This window comes from Oryctolagus cuniculus, chromosome 19 (assembly GCF_051225735.1).
Source record: "Oryctolagus cuniculus isolate XC-2025 breed Fujian yellow rabbit chromosome 19, ASM5122573v1, whole genome shotgun sequence".
Lineage (NCBI taxonomy): Eukaryota > Metazoa > Chordata > Mammalia > Lagomorpha > Leporidae > Oryctolagus > Oryctolagus cuniculus.
This window is the reverse complement of record NC_142885.1, coordinates 54,481,662-54,500,019: the sequence shown is the minus strand read 5'-3', so window position 1 is coordinate 54,500,019 and position 18,358 is coordinate 54,481,662. Positions and strand designations below refer to the sequence as shown.

The window sequence follows — 18,358 nt, the reverse complement described above, 5'->3', positions numbered from 1 at the left end:
TGAAAGGAAACTGAGTCTAGAAAAGTCATGTCAGCAGTCGCCAAGGGGACTCTTGAAAGGTTTCTGCAGCAGCTTGGGCTTGAAAATGAAAAATACATTAAGCTTCAAACCCACCTGGGAAAACAACATAGCCGAATTAAATAGCATAGCCTCTCATTTCCCAACATGAGTGAATGAGGAACTGAATGAGGAACTCCTGCAAGTCTTCTGCTCAGCCTGACACTTTGTCTCTGAAGGAAGAGAAAGAACTCAGTCCTTTAAAAAGTTAGGCAGCAGGATACATGTTAAGGCTTCTTGCACAAGTGACTGTTAATTCAAAGGCTGGTGAACATGTGACTGTGTTTCTGTCCTAGCTAATGGTCCTGTTAGGTAAACCAGACTAGAAGAGTTTGGGAGGAGCAGAGAGAACAGGTAACACCTTGCTAATGCAGATGGGGAAGGACCTTCCTTACTATCTCCAGGTATTTACAATGTTAACTCTTGAAGAGGATGCAGTCCCCTTGAAATGCTAGTAAGAGTTACTCGTATCATTTGCAAGAACAGGGAAGATAGGATTTTGGTGCCTTCGTCAGTGGCCTTGCTCCTGCCTCCGAGACACAGATACTTTTTATTTTGATAGTGCAAGACAAAAGGACTCTGGGAATAAAATTGGCCATGTGCCTACACAACATACAGCTCTGTGGAACTTGGTTCCTTTGCTTTGTGAAGCTGCTAGTATACAGAATGATTTTCACGTTATTGTTTGTTTTTAATTGCCTTTTGTATTTATTTATATTTGGTAAAACCTGAGTGTGACACAAGCTGCTCTTCCCCAGCAATAGAACGCTGCATTCTGTTGGAGTGTGAATTTATTCACTCAGAGATTGTTCTTGGCTTTGTCAGCTGTTTCTTTTCACTGACATCTCAGTGTATTACTTTGTAAATTACAAGATTCCAGGGTAGGAATTGAGTGCTTTTTTCTGGTTGTTGTTCAGTTTTTTATTTTAAAAGATGAAAAGTTAACAAAACAAAATGTTTTGGTTTAGTATACTTGCGTTGCTCTTTGTAGGAAACAGTGTTAAACTTGGTCTTTTAAACATGTTTTTCCAGGGCTAACCATGATTTTTACTTGTATTTTGCTTTTGGTATGGCCAAATATTCAGCTTGTTTTTCATAACTCCTGGTATTTTTAGAAAAATCAAAATAAATCTGTTCCTTAAAGACTGGTGTTCTGTACTTTTTCTTATTTCTGTGTCTTAGTAAATCTCTTGTGTTTGTATATCATTATAAAAAGTGTTTGCTTGTGAGACTATCAAAAAAGTCATGTAAATGGTTCTAAAAAGCAGATACAGAAGATGTATTATTTATTCTTCTATAATTAATACTCTGAAATAATCCAAGTTTCAGTGAATTTGCTTCAAAGCAAGTTATAGTAATTCAGTATTTAATTTCATTAAATTCACTTCCTGGTCTTTGAATTACCTGTACTCCTTAATTTAACATTAATATTTTAATCCAGCTTAAAGTTTTAGTCTCAAAGATGTTAAGCAGAAAAATTTCTGTCTTAAATATTTCTCTTAGAATAGTTATTCATTTTATCTTTAACTAATCAGCTATAAAGCAAATGAAAGATTCATGTACAGTGTCCTTTGCTAAGTAATAATTTGAGCCCCACTATTTTAAACATTACTGATCATTGGATTGGTCATCATTATAACAGTTTTCTTCCCAAGTATTTTTAGAGTTGTTTTCCCTTTTTATATTTTGGCTAAGTACAGAACAAAAACTGGAATTTTCAACTAGGAGAAATCTTAAACATTTTAACAGAGTAGTCGCTGAATTAAAAGAAAACAACTATGTTGCTATTTAATCCTTCCATTTTCTGATCAAGCTATCTTCTTCCCCATTCTTGATCTCTTAAAACGTTGCGTTTGATTTTCCCAGTGATTGTCTTTGGGAGTTCTTGAACAAATTCCACCTAATTCACAGAAAAACATTATGAGACTCTTGATTGCATTTTGCCTTAACTGTCAGCACAGTAGGAGAGAGCTTTTACGAACCTGAGGCTATTTTGAGAGTCTATAGATTGTCCTAGCCTAAGCTCACTGAACTTTGTAGACATGAGAATCTTGTCCATTTATATATAAGGACGACAGTGTAACACCACCAAATGGATTTGCACTGCAAATTCACTTACATGCTTTGTCAGAAGATAATCCTTTACCACAGTCCTTTCCCCTGGATCAAACTAGACCTAGTGCCTCTGTGGCCCTTTGAAAATGGAGGTTTTATTTAAAGGCAAAAAGAAGTTCTTGGCTTTTGAATTTAAGAGCTGGGTCTTGCAAGTTCTGAGGAGGAAATTTGTAGCATAATTTGGAATATATATGATGTTTCTCATGCTGTGCCTTGACCTTAAAATCTTCCTTGTTCCCCTGTGTAGGTAAAATGTGCTGTCTTTTAAAATGCCCTCAAACATTGCTGAAAACCAAGGGATCACTGACTCAAAGAATGGAGAAAGTGTTAAAATGGTTGAAACCAATAAATAGAAATGAACTTTTCAACCGTTAAAACCTCAGTTCAGGCCGGCGCCGCGGCTCAATAGGCTAATCCTCCGCCTTGCGGCGCCAGCACACCGGGTTCTAGTCCCGGTCGGGGCGCCAGATTCTGTCCCGGTTGCCCCTATTCCAGACCAGCTCTTTGCTGTGGCCCAGGAGTGCAGTGGAGGATGGCCCAAGTGCTTGGGCCCTGCACCCCATGGAAGACCAGGAGAAGCACCTGGCTCCTGCCTTCGGATCAGTGCAGTGCGCTGGCCACGGCGGCCATTGGGGGGTGAACCAATAGCAAAAGGAAGACCTTTCTCTCTGTCTCTCTCATTGTCCACTCTGCCTGTAAAAAAAGAAAGAAAGAAAGAAAGAAAGAAAGAAAGAAAGAAAGAAAGAAAGAAAGGAAGGAAGGAAGGAAGGAAGGAAGGAAGGAAGGAAGGAAGGAAAGAAAACCTAAGTTTATGGGGGCTAGTGCTGTGGTTTAGCAGGTAAAGCTGCCACCTGCAGTGCCAGCATCCCATATAAGCACCAGTTCAAGTCCTGGCTGCTCCATTTCCAGGCCAGCTCTCTGCTATGGCCTGGGAAAGCAGAAGATGACCCCAAGTGCTTGGGCCCCTGCAGCTGCATGGAAGACCTGGAAGAAGCTCCTGGCTCCTGGCTTTGGATCTGCTCAGCTCCAGCTGTTGTAGCCATTTGGGGAGTGAACCAGTGGATGGAAGACCTCTCTCTCTCCCTCCCCTCCATATCTCTTCCTCTCAAATAGATAAATAAATTTTTAAACAACAAAAAACCAGTTCTTAGTTGTATTACTCAGGTCTTAGGTGAAATTAACTACCTTTTCGATGAAATGATGCCAACTAGAGATCAACCAAAAGGATTTTGGCACTAGAAGGGAACAGCAGAGCCATCTCTGAGTCTTGTATAGAATTATTCTTAAATCTTATGATGGTTTCAGGAAAGATTCCACAATTCCTCTGGGTACTACCTTTTTCCTGCCTTGAGTGTGGTCACTTGAACTTTATTAAAGGCACATGCTTTGAGTTTCTAAGGGTATTATGGCCAGGAGTACTAAGATAATTCTTATGGAATGGGCCCAATTAGTCCTGCAGTGACTGAGTATTACAGAGTTTATTTAAGAATTTATATTATCTATATTCTGTATTTATAGTGTCCTAATACAAAAAATTTCAAGACGAAAATTCTTAGGGCTAAACAAATTGAAAAGATGGCCTCTAACTACATAACATGCTACTATAAACTCAAAACCCAATAAAGTCTAATACAAGGGGTCTTTGGAGTTCCTAGGAAATGAATGTAACAAAAGAGCTATACGTGATTTTCATTTTTTTTTTGGCACCAAAAAATGGGTACTAACTTGTTAAAACATTGCTGAACAGTATCTAGTTTGAGACATTAAGAAGGCTAAGAATTTATTTTGAAAAGGACTCATAACAGACCAACATGAGTTCAGCTGCAACTGAGGCAAGAACAAGCATCACATTGTTGGTGAAGCTTGGGTAGAAGAGTGGCAAAACCATTGATGGCTTCCAGAAAGTTTGTGGTGACAATGCCCTAAGGAAATCAGTTTACAAATATAGGACTCATTTTAAAAATGAATGAAATGGGGGCCAGCGCTGCAACATAGCGGGTGAAGCCACCCCCTTGTGGTGCTGGCATCCATTTGGGCTCTGATCAAAGTCCCAGCTCCCTGCTAACGCACCTGGGAAACCAGCAGAGGATGGCCCAAGTGCTTGGGGCTCTGCACCCATTTGGGAGACCTAGATGAAGCTCCTGGCTCCTGGCTTTGGCCTGGCCCATCCCTGGTCATTGCAGCCACTTGGGGAGTGAACCAGTGGATGGAAGATTCCCTCTCTCCCTCTCCCTCTCTCTCCCTCTTTCCTCTCAAATAAATCTTTAAAAAAAAGTGATGATGTTGAAGATAAAGCCTTTGGGGGCAGACCATCTACATCAATTTGAGAGGAAAAAAAAAAATCTTGTTCCTGCCCTAATTGAATAGGGCAGACAGTTCACAAAAATAATAGCCAATAGCTCAATGGATATCAAAACTGTGCCCAGATCAGTGGCAGACAACAGAAGAGCTTTCAATGAAAGTTTTCAACAAGCAGGGTCACGATCCTGAAGCAGTTCTTTAAGAATTGTGACAGGAGGGACTGGCATTGTGGTGTAGTGGATAAAGCTGCCACCTGCGACACCAGCATCCCCTAAAGGCACCAGTTCATGTCCCAGCTCCTCCACATCTGATCCAGCTTCCTGCTAATGGCCTGGGAAAGCAGTGGAGGATGGCCTGAGTGTTTGGGCCGCTGCCACCCACGTGGGAGACCTCAGTGAAGCCCCTGTCTCCTGATTTAGCCTAGCCCAGCTTGGGCCATTGCAGCTGTCTGTTGAGTGAACCAATGGATGGAAGATCTCTCTGTGTGTCTCTTTCCCTCTCCCTAACTCTCACTTTCAAATTAAAAGCATTTAAAAAAAAAAGAGTTGTGGCAGGAAATTAAACATTTACAGTATGATCCTGAAGACAAAGCACAATCCAAGTAATGGCTACCAAGAGGTAGAAGTGGTCCAGTCAAAGCAAATGCATACTGGTCCAAAGCAAAGGTCATAGCAGTAGTTTTTGGGGATGTTCAGAAATTTTGTTGTCGTTTTGTAGGGCCAAAGGAAAAAAAAATCTACCTATTAGGAGAGGATTTTGAAAAAGTTAGCCAAAGCTTTAGCAGAAAACTGCCTCAGGAATCTTCACCAGAAAGTCCTCAACCACACAATGCCCCTGCTCATTCCTCTCATCAAATGGAGGGCATCTTGTGAGAGTTAGAGGGGAATAATCAGGCAGCCACTTTAGAGTCCTGATCCTTTTGACTTCTTTTTGTTTCCTAATCTTAAAAATATCTTTAAAGGCACCCGTTTTTCTTCAGTTAGTAATGGAAAAAAAAAAAAAAAAAGACTGCACTGACAGATTACCAGAACCCTCAGTTCTTTAGGGATGGACTAAATGGCTGGTATCATTGCTTACAAAAAAATCTATCTTTATGGAACCTATGTTGAAAAATAGTTTACATTATTTTTTAAAATCTTTTAATTCCACTTTTCCGTGAACATTTGGAAGTCCCCTCATATTCGCATAATAGTTTAGTAACACAAACTTAACCTTTGGACCACTTACCTTTCTTGGATATTTGTAAGGTGCAGTTGATTTTTTAACATGATCCTGAAGCTCAAGGGTTAATTCCTCTAGATTGGAGGATTTAAAGGGTGCTGATAAGACAACAAAAGCTTTCACCACCTGCAACAGGAAAGTCAATTTATGTTACTGTCTTTGTTTTTCAGACACATGAAGGTTTTTTTTTTTTTTTTTTTTTTTTTTGACAGGCAGAGTGGACAGTGAGAGAGACAGAGAGAAAGGTCTTCCTTTTGCTGTTGGTTCACCTTCCAATGGCCGCCGCGGCCGGCGCGCTGTGGCCAGCGCACCGTGCTGACCCGATGGCAGGAGCCAGGTGCTTCTCCTGGTCTCCCATGGGGTGCAGGGCCCAAGCACTTGGGCCATCCTCCACTGCACTCCTGGGCCACAGCAGAGAGCTGGCCTGGAAGGGGAGCAACCGGGACAGAATCCGGTGCCCTGACCGGGACTAGAACCCGGTGTGCCGGCGCCGCAAGGTGAGGATTAGCCTAGTGAGCCGCGGCGCCGGCTCACATGAAGGGTTTTGGAACCAATGTGGAACACAGGTACTAACTACTTTTTAATACCTTGAATGATGACTTGCAAATACCAGACATCACCTACGAATGAAACTCAGATATAATGATAAAGTGAGATTTTTGAGATCTAATAGAGATGAATGTTATGTGAGTGTAAGGAGTGCAGTTTGTACAGCTAACTGCCATGTTCTAGTTTCATGTCATGCATATGTTTACCATTTCAGTCATACTGGTCCTATTTATTATACAGGAAAGGCAGTCCTGAATTTATAGATGGTCACTTACTCTGTCAAATCCTCATTGCTGTAAGCATACCGTAGTGGGATAAATGGAGGCTCTAAAGTATAGGATTTGAAGGGCATTTGGGGAGGCCTAATCTGGGAAGGATACTGTATCAGGAAAGACTGACTTATCTCTAAGAGGGCTTTCTTTTCTTGTATTTTTAAAAATAATTTTTGCATTTATATACAAGGACCACATTTCAGGTATTTCATATGTACACATTTAGGAGCATCGTGGCCTTGTAGTTTTTGTTTTTCTCTGTAATGCTGTTTAAAACTCAGCAGTTACCTAGTGTTTGAGATAACTAAGCTTACTATATATTATTATTCGTACATCAATTCCAGTTGGTGCTTACTTCAGCTGATCAGTTTCAATCAATTATATTAAGAGAATGAGAATATGGTAGCAAGAGGAAAATACTTTGGAGCATGGAATAGATCAAGAGTTGAGAGTATATAGGAGGTGATAGTATGGTATCCGTAGTGTCACTGCAGTGGCTTACCGGTCTGTGAGAGGGAGATACAGAAAGAAATGTGTGAAAGGAGGATTTTAGATGTGCTGTTTTGACATCTTGCCACTTGCTGAGTCTGTAGGAAACTTTCACGGGGAAAGGAAGTCTGGCCAGTGGGCATACCGTTCCTCGGATCATGTTGGCTGGAGATGTGATCTAAGATAGCCAAAGGGGATCCTAAGATTTGTGTGAAATGATTGGAAAGAAAGCTTGCTGTTTTCCTAGAGGGGCGGGGAAGGTTGCCGAGCTGTGTAAGTCTGGAATTGGTTGCTGTCAAGTAGAAAGAACAGGCTCAAATGGAGCCAACATAACAAATAGCAGAGCAAAACGAGGAGAAACTAACTCTTGCCAACTTCACATGAACCCTCGGATGTAGCTGTACCTGAATACCTCTTACTAATATGAACAAAAGCATTTTTTTCTTTTGAATTAAATGAGTTGGTGGTTGAGGTTTTGCCACTCACCACTGAAAAATCCTAATATACCCCTTAAGGGACAGAATTCATTTGCTAAGTTGATTGCATAGGATACATTTTTTTTTTTTGCCATATCTGTGCCTCATTAATGAGAATTAAATGATTAATCTTGATGTGATCTTGAACATGATTAAATGGGATAGAACTTAAAAATATGCAATTGCTACTTTAATCAGTGGCATTCACTCTACCTCTCCCCGGATTGGATCTGGACTACTGACAACAGCCGATTCAACCACTGCCGGGTGCTCAATGAGTGCACTCTCCACCTCAAATGGCCCGATACGGTACCTGAGCGGGAAAAGAAAGCTTTGAGCACTGTCCCCCCGAGGAGGAGATCTCCTTCTGGGACAACTTGGGCCTTTCTAAGAGTGGCAGATGTACAAACCCAGAGGATATGATGACATCATCTGCTCTGCCGACAAACCAGAAGTACCCATCAGTGTCCATTATTCCTCTGTCTCCAGTGACATAGAAGTGTCCTCTGATTGTGGCAGCAGTCTTCTCTGGATTGTCCTAGTCATCAGAGATGGTATTTGGGGATTAGTTTGGATACAACAGAGATAGGGGTATGATACCCATTAAGTGACTAGTGCTTTACACATTGTACTTCTAAAGGAAATTAAGGTTTTTTCAAAAAAGATAATTCCTCCTACAAAATACAAAAGGTCTAAAAGGGTATAATAAAAAGTAAACCTTTCTTCTGCCTCCAATGCCCCCAAATCCTCCCCAGGCCTCAGCCTTCCCAGTTTTCCTTGTGAAGACAAGCGCCGAACCTGTTTTCTTAGGCATGGACTACCATCTTTGCAGTACTCTTAGGTGGTACTCTCCCCATTTTACAGCCGAGGAGATAGACTTGGAATTTGTTACTTGCCCAGGGTTATATAGCAGGATATGGTGGAAATGAAACGTGAAACTCATGTCTGTATTAAAGTGTGATAGCACATGCTCATACCATGTATTCAGAGAAGAAACAGAAGGGCCGTGTGGACTTGACTCTGAGGGCAATTTCCCCCTCCTTGCCAGGTGGTAGGACGCTGCCATTTTCATCTATAATCTAGAATGAAAGAAACAGTTTGGGTTATCAAAATGTTCTTTACACAAAATGGGAATGGGTTATGAATAGTTGTGTAGCAAGTAGCAGAAAACTGCAAAACCTTCTTTTGTGGGCCAGTGAGACATTTTCTCAACCCACCTGGACATCATAGGGCAGCACTCCTTTCCCCATTGAGCCTGGTTTAATTTCTTGTCCCTTCTGATTGGCACAAATTATTCCCTATTGAGAAGACATGTTTTATATATACGTGTGTAAAAATTCATTTTCTGTAGATATTTATATTATGACAATGAGACTTAAGATTCAGATCTGGATCATTTTCCCAATGTGCAGCTCATCTTCTGAAATGTGGTTTTAGGCCACTAGTCCTTTTTTTTTTTTTTTTTTTTTTTTTACATTTTAGGCTTTTATTCAGTGAGTTAAATCATAAGGGAGTGAGAGCTTTATCTAAGAGAGAGAGGTAAATCTGGGTTCATACCGAGCACCAGGAACCAGCCACGTGGAGGAGCATCTAGGCCAGGAAGCCTAGGGTGGGTGGCCCGAAGGCCACGTGCCCTGGAGGCGCAGGGCTACAGCCAGCCCTCTCCTGGCAAGAAGCCAGGGCCAAGAAGAGAAGGGTGGGACACACCATGTCCCAGGCTTTTAACCCACTTCCAAAGGGGAGTGGTTAATTAACCTGATTGGCCAGTGGGCACCCAGGTGTGGCCAGGTAGGGGCATGAGGTCACACAGGGGTGGCCACTAGTTCTTAACTTTGAATGTACATCACAATCACCGGGAGTTTCTGATTTAGTGGGAGTAGGATGGGGGTCTAGGAATTTGCGTATCTTTTAAAAAACATTTATTTCGTTATTTTTAAAGTCAGAGTTAGGAGGCACAGAGAGAGAAAGATTTTCTATCTGCTGGTTCATTCCCCAGAAGGCCACAATGGTCAGTGCTGGCTCAGGCCAAAGCTAGGAGCATCCTCCAGATCTCCCATGTAGGTGACAGGGGCCCAAACTCTTGGGCCATCTTCTGCTGCTTTTCTCAGGCCATTAGCAGGGAGCTGGATCAGAAATGGAGCAGCCGGTACTCAAAGCAGCACCCATATGGGATGCCAGTGTCATGGGCAGTGGCTTTCCTCACTATGCTACATTGTCAGCCCCAGGAATGTGCATTTCTACCAAAACCCCAGATGATGCTGATTCTGCTGGTGTGAGGACCACACTTTTGAAAACCACTTTAGACTCCATTAAGCACATCTTGGAATAGATTCCCCATGGAGGCACACAGGGGGGTCCTTTCCAGCACAGTTATGACCTTCACCAACCCCTCGGACCCCTGAAATTTCTCCTTAATGGAGAGGGGGCAGAGAGACTGTGTGAAATAATCACAGCCTTCAGCCAAACCCAACTGAGCAATTCACAGGTTTTGCTAACAACTGACAGGGTAAGGTATTCTGGGAAACTAGAGCATGATTAGGGCACTTTAAGAGCTCAGTTGACAGTCATGGGGCTGAACAGCTCCCAGTATGTCCAACGTTGCTCTTGAAATAATACCACTTCTGTCTGTCCGTAGCCCTCGTACAGCTCCAGCCCAGTTTGTGCCTTCCACTGTTCCAGCACCTCTGGATTGAGTGGCTCTCCTCCAGTCAAGCAGTGCCGTAACTTCTTGAATTTATATCTAGAGAGAGAGAGTTGCATTTGGTCTTTGGGGAAAAAAAACCCGAGTAGCATTAACTGCAAGATAATAAGGACATTCAAGCAAGAAGCCAAGGAACTAGGAGAGGCAAGTCTTAGGAAAGTTCATTCAGTGAATATTTGTTGGACCCTTAACTATATTGCCAGACATTGTTCTAGGCACATAGGCATATTAGTGATTGAAACAATGATTTCTGAAGGAGCTTAAATCTTAGCAGGTGGAGAATTTAGCTGTTAAGGAAAAAGGTGGAAAAATACTAATGGAATTTTATGTATCATTGAGTATTTATTAGACAAATGATACAACCAATGATACAGCTGAGCAGGTGCTGTGGTGAGACAGTTTCAGGAGAGCTCTTAGCATCCTCTCAACCTCTGTTTTACAGATAAGGAAACTGTAGCTCAGACAGGTTAAAGAACTTCCCCCAGACCCTCCAATTATAAAGGGGTGGTTTGGATATTCTGTGCTCTCCATTACTACTCATAGTCTGGTGTCACCATGCCTCTGAGGTGGTTCTTAATCTCCTCCTATGGGTGAAGTTGACTGAGGCTGAGCAAGGTCATCTTGAGTGTCTGAGGTCACACTTTTAGGAAAGAGCAGAGCCTTACATGATTGACTTTGAGCTTGGTCTTTTGTTTTTTTGTGTGTGTGTTTTTTTTTTTTTACATTTTATTTATTATTTATTTGAAAGGCAGAGTTACAGAAAGAAGGATGGAGAGAGGGAGGTCTTCCATTCACTGATTCACTCCCCAGATGGCCACAACAGCTAGGGTTAGGCCAGGGTGAAGCCAGGAGCCTGGAACTTCCTCCAGATCTCCCTGGGATCCAAATATCTGGGCCATCCTCTGCTGCTTTTCCCCAGCCATTAGAAGGGCACTGGATTGGAAGTAGAGTAGCTAGGACGTGAACTGGTACCCATAGAGGATGCCAGCATCTCAGGCAGCAGCCTTACCCCCTGCACCACAACATCAACTCCCTGAGCGTGATCTTTTAACCATTGGCCTTACTGGACTCAGCTGAGAAAGCCTGAGACAGCCCAGTTCTCATACGGTGAAGTTCCAGTGAGTGGAAGGTGTGGGCAAGACAGGAATCATGCATGTTCCAAGTAATCCATAAAGAGCTCCTGCAATTGCCCTTGAAATGTGAAGAAGATCACATTTTGAGGGCTACAAGGGAGCTGACACTGACTAAGAGAAGAGATGATTCACACCTGATTTATTCTAATCACAGCACTTCCCTCCTGGGCATCCACATTTTGGTGGGGCAGAGGGTAGACAGGCCTGCACTACTCACATGGTTTCTCTCTTCCTTTCTCCTTTCCTCCATGTATACCATTTGAATTAGTTTAATAAATATACATTGCAGCTATTGGATGTTTGGGTAATTTGGATAAATTGAATAGAACCTTCATTAGCTTTTCTTCAAAGAAGTATAAATCTATTTATTTTATGTTTCTGTTTTGCTTGGGCTGTTTTTAAATTACCATATTTCTAAAAGAGTGGTAGTAGTGGACAAACTTCTTTGCATGAGACTGTAGGATTTAGGTTGTCCTAGAAAAATGTCCAGTTGCCCCCTGGAAGCTATCCCAGTGGTTCTTAAGCTGAAGGATAATTTTGTCCCACCTCCCAGAGACACTGGGCAATGTCGAAGGACATCTCTGATTGTCCCAAATCAGGGGAGACACACTGGCATCTAGGAGGTGAAGGCTAGAGATGCGCTTACGTATCCTCTACTCAATGCACTGGAGAGCTCCACATGACACAGAATTATTCAATCCAAAGTGACAATTATGGTGAGATTGGGAAGATCTGTCCTGTGCTGAAAGGGGGAGGGCTGTGATGCCAAATGATAGCTTTTGTGTGTGGTGCAAATGCAGATTTCTGCCCAAGTACCTCTTCAGGTCCTTCTGCACAAGCATCCGATACACAGTGGGAGCACTGCACAAAGTCGTGATGGGGTAAGTGGTAAGCGTCTGAATGGGAAAGAAAGACACAGATGTCAAAAGCAGTAAACTTGGGGCCACAACTAATGCATCTTCTCATTCTCTTTCATTAATTCATGCCCATCTCATGATCACTACTGAAACAAGAAAGCAAATATTTATCATTTATTACTATGTGACTGTGTGTTGGGAATTTCCAGTTGTTGGAAAGAAGTGTATGTTATAGAAACAGACATACACAATCAAATTTAACAAGTAATTGATTCACTTGTGGAGTTTCAGAACAACTCAAGGTATGAACTGGTGCTATGGTTTGAAAAAGATTTGGCTGCTGAATTCATACAGTTATTTAAACCCCAAAGTCATAAACTAATGATACTAAGAGGATGGAAACTAAATCCAATTATGGTGTTTAGGAGTGGGGCCTAGTGAGAGGACTTTAGGCCACAGGGAGCGAGCCCTCAGAAGGCTGTTCTTAGGAGAGGTTTAGTTATAAAAACCTGAGTCGGGCCCAGCTGCTTGTTCTGCTTCCTGGCTCACTCTGCGATGGTTCCTCTGCACCTGCTTCCTCTTTGCCATACCTCAGCCTCATCAGATACCAAACCAGCAGGGCCTGCCTGATCTTGGGCTGTGAACATCCAAAACCGTGATCCAAAATAAACTTCCTTAGTAAGCAGCATAAGTATTTTGAAAGCTGACAATTTTTTTACTTCAGGGTTACAAGTTACCTTCCATAGTGGAATTTTATAACCTCTGCCCGTACAGGAGTACTTTAAAAGTTCATAGAAAATGAAATGAAAAATAGTTTATTATGGTACACATAAATTTTGAACTCCACATCTAATTTTTTTCGTAATAAACATTTTCTGTGAACGTTTTAGAGACTCCTCATATACTCATATAGTCACATATAGCACTTACTCTGAATGTATAAAATAACCTACTGGGCCCTTCTTAGCATAATTCCTGTAAAAGGATATGTCCTTTTGTGTGGATGGATAAAGGCAGACATATGCATTTTTCAAGGCCCTTTTTTTTAGAGATTTATTTTTACTTTATTTGAAAGGCAGAGTTAGAGAGAGAGAGTGAAGGAGACAGAGAGAGAGGTCTTCCATCTGCTGGTTCACTCCCTAAATAGCCACATCAACCAGAGCTGGGCCAGGCTGTAGCCAGGAGTCAGGAGATTCTTCCAGGTCTCCCACATGGGTACAAGGACCCAAGGATGTGGGCCATCTTCCACTGCTTTCCCAGGTGCATTTGTAGGGAGCTGGATTGGAAGTGGAGCAGCCAGTTCTAGAACCAGCACCCATATGGGATGCCAGCATCACATGCGGCAGCTTGATCAACTATACCAAAACATTGGCCTTTTCTTAATGGCTTAAATTTTTGGGAACTCAATTAAACCTCCAATTCCTTAAATCATGTAATGGTGTAGGCATCTTAAATCTAGAGAAATACTAGTGTTTTAGAGGTCCTCTTTCTAGAGGAACAAGTTCCACCATGTCATTTAACATATTGACAATGTGTATGAAATGTAAGCTTTTGAGAGACGACTCTCAAGATGTGTGTATAGGCTATCTTGATTGTCATAGAATAACTTTATCTATAAATGAGTACCTCTACTGTGTACACTTGGTTCCTAGATTCTAATTGCTTTTTTCTAAGTGTAATGTATTTATTTAAGAATAGAATAAATTTATGAAGGCTTTTATAGCATTTAAAATTAAATTTGATAGCTCTTAAAAATTTCTGCTTTGTAAAGCAAAAATGCTTATTTTAGAAATGTAGTTTTTGAAACTGTAGAGTTAACTTATCTTCTTCATTGCACTTTGCACACTTCAGGTAGAGGTCCCAATTCTTATGATATCCTACATTTCTGTTAAGCCCCTCAAACTGCCTTCTCAAATCAGTTAGCAGAATAATTTGGTGAACAGCTTCTGTTCACGCACAGGTGTGGTAGGTATTTAATAATACTTACATAATTAAGCTGAATTGATTTTTCTTGGTTGAAAAATAGCTGTACTGATCACATTTTTCTATAGGCTAAAGCCATCTGATATCCTAGTCTAGTCGTCTTTGGCCAAGAAGGCAAATGTCTGGTTTCCAAAAGAGTGCTGTGTTCTGAGAATTAAGAAAGTGAGAAACACAGGGTGAGAGGATAATAGAAGTAGCTACTCTGGGAGAAAGGCCACCGCACCCTTAATCTCCACTTAGGAATTCAGATTTACCAGCTATTATATTTGTTTCATTGAATCAGAAATGAAAGATTTGTTTAGACTGGAGAATTGTAATCTGTTATTTAGAACCAGGCTACAGATTAGAGTAGTCGCAGCCACAGATTCAGTGACACTAGCAAATTCTCAGCAATTTGAAGCAGTAATCTGGATCTCATGCCTGTATTGTGGATGTTCCCCCAAGACTCTGTTAAATATTTTCAAAAGCCAAGTAGACTTTGCTTCTTTAAAAGAATGATTACAAGAAGCCTAGCCTGCTGAAGAGATTATGTCTCTGTGGCCTCTGGGGGATATGGAGGAGCTGTAAAGGCAAACGTAGCTGAAGGTCATGACTCACATCTAGGAAAGTGTCCGTGTCAAACTGGGCCATCCGATGCACAAAAACATAGGCCCCCTGAAGCCAAGAAGAAAACACGCTGCCAATGGCGGCCTTGATCCAGCCAGTGTCTGACATGTTCCATATGATATCTGAGGACTTCAAATCCAGCCAGTACCTAAACAGACAAAAATAAATAAATAAACTTGAAAGCATTTGGAAAGCAAGCAAACTTGCCCTAGAACCTTGTTGGTGGTCTGAGAGTGAAATAGGAGGCTGGTTTAGCACAGTTTTCTGAGTTTGCTTATTGAGGTGATGACTATTTATTGACCAGATACTACGTGCCAGGCATTGCTTCATAATAGTGATCAAAGGAGAGCAGAACTCTTATTTTATGGAAATGGATAATAATTATACAACAAAGTGAGTTAAGTATATAAATAAATATTGTCATTTCAGATAATGATAAATTCTATGCAGAAAATAAAACAGGGTATTATGAGAGTTTCACATTAATCTTTCTTGGAGTAAGGCCTTTCTGGGTGGGTAGATTTGCCTGAAATGAGGAGAAGGAGCCAGACATGGTATCATGGGATTGAATCAGTATTTATTACTAAATTCTTGCTTAATTGGTTGGTTAGATGGTGCCATATACTGAGCTAGGGGTGAGGCAGGGACAGCAAGAGTTCTGTTTTATAGATGTGATTTTGAAGATAGCTTATTGCCATTCAAGAAGAGGTGTCAGGCAGTTTGATATGCATGTTAGCAACTCAGACATAATTTACTGAAAGCAGAATCCTCTCCCTACCTTCCACAAAGGGTGTATCCAATGCCAAGACTGCTTTGAGAGTGCTGTGCCATCTTGGGAGAGCCTGTGGTCCCACTGGTGAAATAAATGGCCATTGGTTCTTGACTTCCTGTCTCTACACAGCTATGCTCTTCAGAGGCAGACCTGCAAAACACAGACCCCAAGATGGTGGCAAAAATTGGAAGAGTAGTATTGATGCTGATATTTCTTTTCTCTACTACTTGGCCATCTTGTTAACCAGAAGAGAGTTAATGGAACTGAACCTGATCCAAAGCTTCCCTTGAGGAACTCCTCTATCTTGGAGGGACTTTGAAGATCAGTACAAAGATTTAACAACTCAAATATTCCTCTTCTTTTCTTAGCTTCATCTTCCTATAAGCCAATTAAATACTCAAAATAGCTTTCCATATAGGTAACCAATGAACCTGCATTTCCTTTATTTAAACATCATTTCCTAAGTGATTTTTTTAAAGATGTATTTATTTATTTGAAAGACAGAGTTAGAGAGGGGAGCGGGAATCTTCTACCCACTGGCTTATTTCCCAAATGACTACAATGGCTGGGGCTGGGCCCGACAAAAACCAGGAGTCTGGAACCCCATCTGGGTCTCTCATATGGGTGGCAGGGGCCCATGTACTTGGGCTATCTTCTGCTGCTTTCCCAGGCTCATTAACAGGGAGCTGGATAGGAAGCAGGGCAGCAAGAACTTGAACTGGCACTCATATGGGATACTGGCATTGAAGTGCACCACAATGCCAGACCCTCTAGATGATTTTTAAATTTTTTTTAGTTTAAAAAATCTATGAATTTTTAAAAATAAATATTGAATCTTTGTAAATTAATATTTCAGAATCTTTTATACTTAAAGGAAGATCCTTTGGCTTTTGAATCAAACTTTTACATAGCTTTTGTTCCGTATCTTCAGCATGTTTGGAACATGTCTGAAACCACCCTACCCATCATACTGAGAATGGCATGATGGAAAGATGAATGACTTGGGTCCATGTTAACTTCATCAAACACTGAATCAGTCAACCCTCCCTCAGTTCATCTTACCTCTGTGCTTCTTATTTGTGAGATAATAGAATTCTTTGCATTGTTTCAGTCACTTCTTGGGTTACTAAAACCAAAAGTATTCTAACTGGTAACAATCTCTATAAGATTGTGTGTAGATAGTACCAACAGTTCCTTTGAGCTACTTCTGTATAAGTACATATGCCATCCCCTCATTTTGAAGGGTGGACCAGGTATCCTCTCCTTGCATCTGGGCTGGCCTTGTGACTTGCTTTGATGACTACAATATGGCCAAAATTCTGGGATTTCTCAGCCCAGGCCTCAAGAGACTTTATAACCTTCCCTTTCCCTGGGATAGATGTGGGACAACACAACAACCATAGTTCAAACTGCCCTGCTGGAAGAGGAGGCCATGTGTGGCACAACGGAGGAGCCTGAACTGACAGGCAGCAGATGAACTCTCCGTGGGTACTCCAGCCCTAGTAAATACCAGCTGCCCCGCTGAGCCCTGTGTGCTTTTCTGACCTGAAGGACCATGAGCAAACAAAGTGATTGCTGTCCTGCATCACTAAGTTTGGGGATGGCTTGCTACTCAGTGATACATAACTGATATAATATCTAAGAATTTTTGAGACTCTTGTATCATATTCTTAAATTCTCTGGTTGAAGGAAATAGGGACAAGGATGCCATTTTCATTAATCTTGATAATAAATTCATAAGACTGCCATTGAAACTGTAAGCCGAAGAGGATTACTATATACATATACTATATTGTCAAAAATAATTTCATGAAATATTAACATGGCTTCCTTGGTAGCTTAATTTCTTCCCCCAAAATAGAAAAATAATACTCAGTTGCACTGATTTTCAGTATAAATGTAGGATGAAGTCACAACGTTTGGCTAGAAACAGGAGGGTTTCCTCACAGTGTCTAACACACTGGTGATGGTGGGAAGGCAGTAAACTCAACACAAATGGAAAATGCTTGATATTGGGGTTTCTTTGTTTTTGTTTTAAACTAAAAAATAAAAAAGATACAATCTGTGAGTGACAGGGAGATGTTCAAGCAGTGATTCTATTGACTGACGTCATTTGCCCTGACATCTGAGTTCTGAGTTCTCTTTTCAGATTTTTGGAGTTGACTACATATCGATGACTTCCAGATTTGTATCTTTACCTCCATAAGTCTAAGGCTCATATACCCTCTGATAGAATTTGAATTTTCACACACCTTTCGAACTCAGTATGTCCAACTCTGAACTCATTGTCTTAACCTCCTGTGCTAGCTCTTCCTCCAGCTTATTAGTTAAGTCCCCATCTACCCAACCACCCATATGAAAAAGCAGGTCAGCCTTAATGAATTCTTCCTTCAACTTCCATGTCTTATCAGTCTCTCCAAGTCCTGCTGGTTCTTTAGTTTGCCCCCTTTCCTCCATCGTAGTCACCAGAGCTCAGATTTAGATCTGCATAGTCTCTACCCTAGATTAGGCTGTACGATGGTGTCTAGGTCCAACTTGATCCTCCTCAAATTCATCCTTTATACAGTTGCCAGAGGAATCTGTTTAAAATCCTTGTGAGGTTTCCTGAAACACAATTATCCCTTCCTTAGCTTTTAGAGAAACAAGAAATCCATGGCCTTTTTGAAATTATAACACTCCAGAATTGTTTGTTTGAAGTGGAGGTTCCCTCCAACTTGAAAACCTCCCCCCAAAATGTACACGTTTCAATGTGAAATCCATGAGAGTTTGCAGTCCTTTTCAATCTGTTAATTTTAAGACCTCTTGCAGACTCAGTAGAATGTTGCA

General features: G+C 41.3%; 1 protein-coding gene across 1 annotated transcript in view; it reads right to left on the bottom strand.

The window, feature by feature from the left end:
• Positions 1–1,870: 1,870 nt before the first annotated feature.
• The window catches only part of LOC100354024 (acyl-coenzyme A synthetase ACSM4, mitochondrial), a 31,302-nt gene continuing 14,814 nt past the window's right edge, over positions 1,871–18,358 (bottom strand). The window contains exons 5-14 of the mRNA XM_070064773.2: positions 15,539–15,682; positions 14,752–14,908; positions 12,131–12,210; positions 10,097–10,220; positions 8,698–8,778; positions 8,458–8,559; positions 7,891–8,018; positions 7,694–7,793; positions 5,701–5,820; positions 1,871–1,957 (exon numbers count right to left, since the gene is read on the bottom strand). Coding sequence (XP_069920874.2) covers positions 1,871–1,957; positions 5,701–5,820; positions 7,694–7,793; positions 7,891–8,018; positions 8,458–8,559; positions 8,698–8,778; positions 10,097–10,220; positions 12,131–12,210; positions 14,752–14,908; positions 15,539–15,682 — 1,123 coding nt within the window. The remainder of the gene's footprint in view (positions 1,958–5,700; positions 5,821–7,693; positions 7,794–7,890; positions 8,019–8,457; positions 8,560–8,697; positions 8,779–10,096; positions 10,221–12,130; positions 12,211–14,751; positions 14,909–15,538; positions 15,683–18,358) is intronic.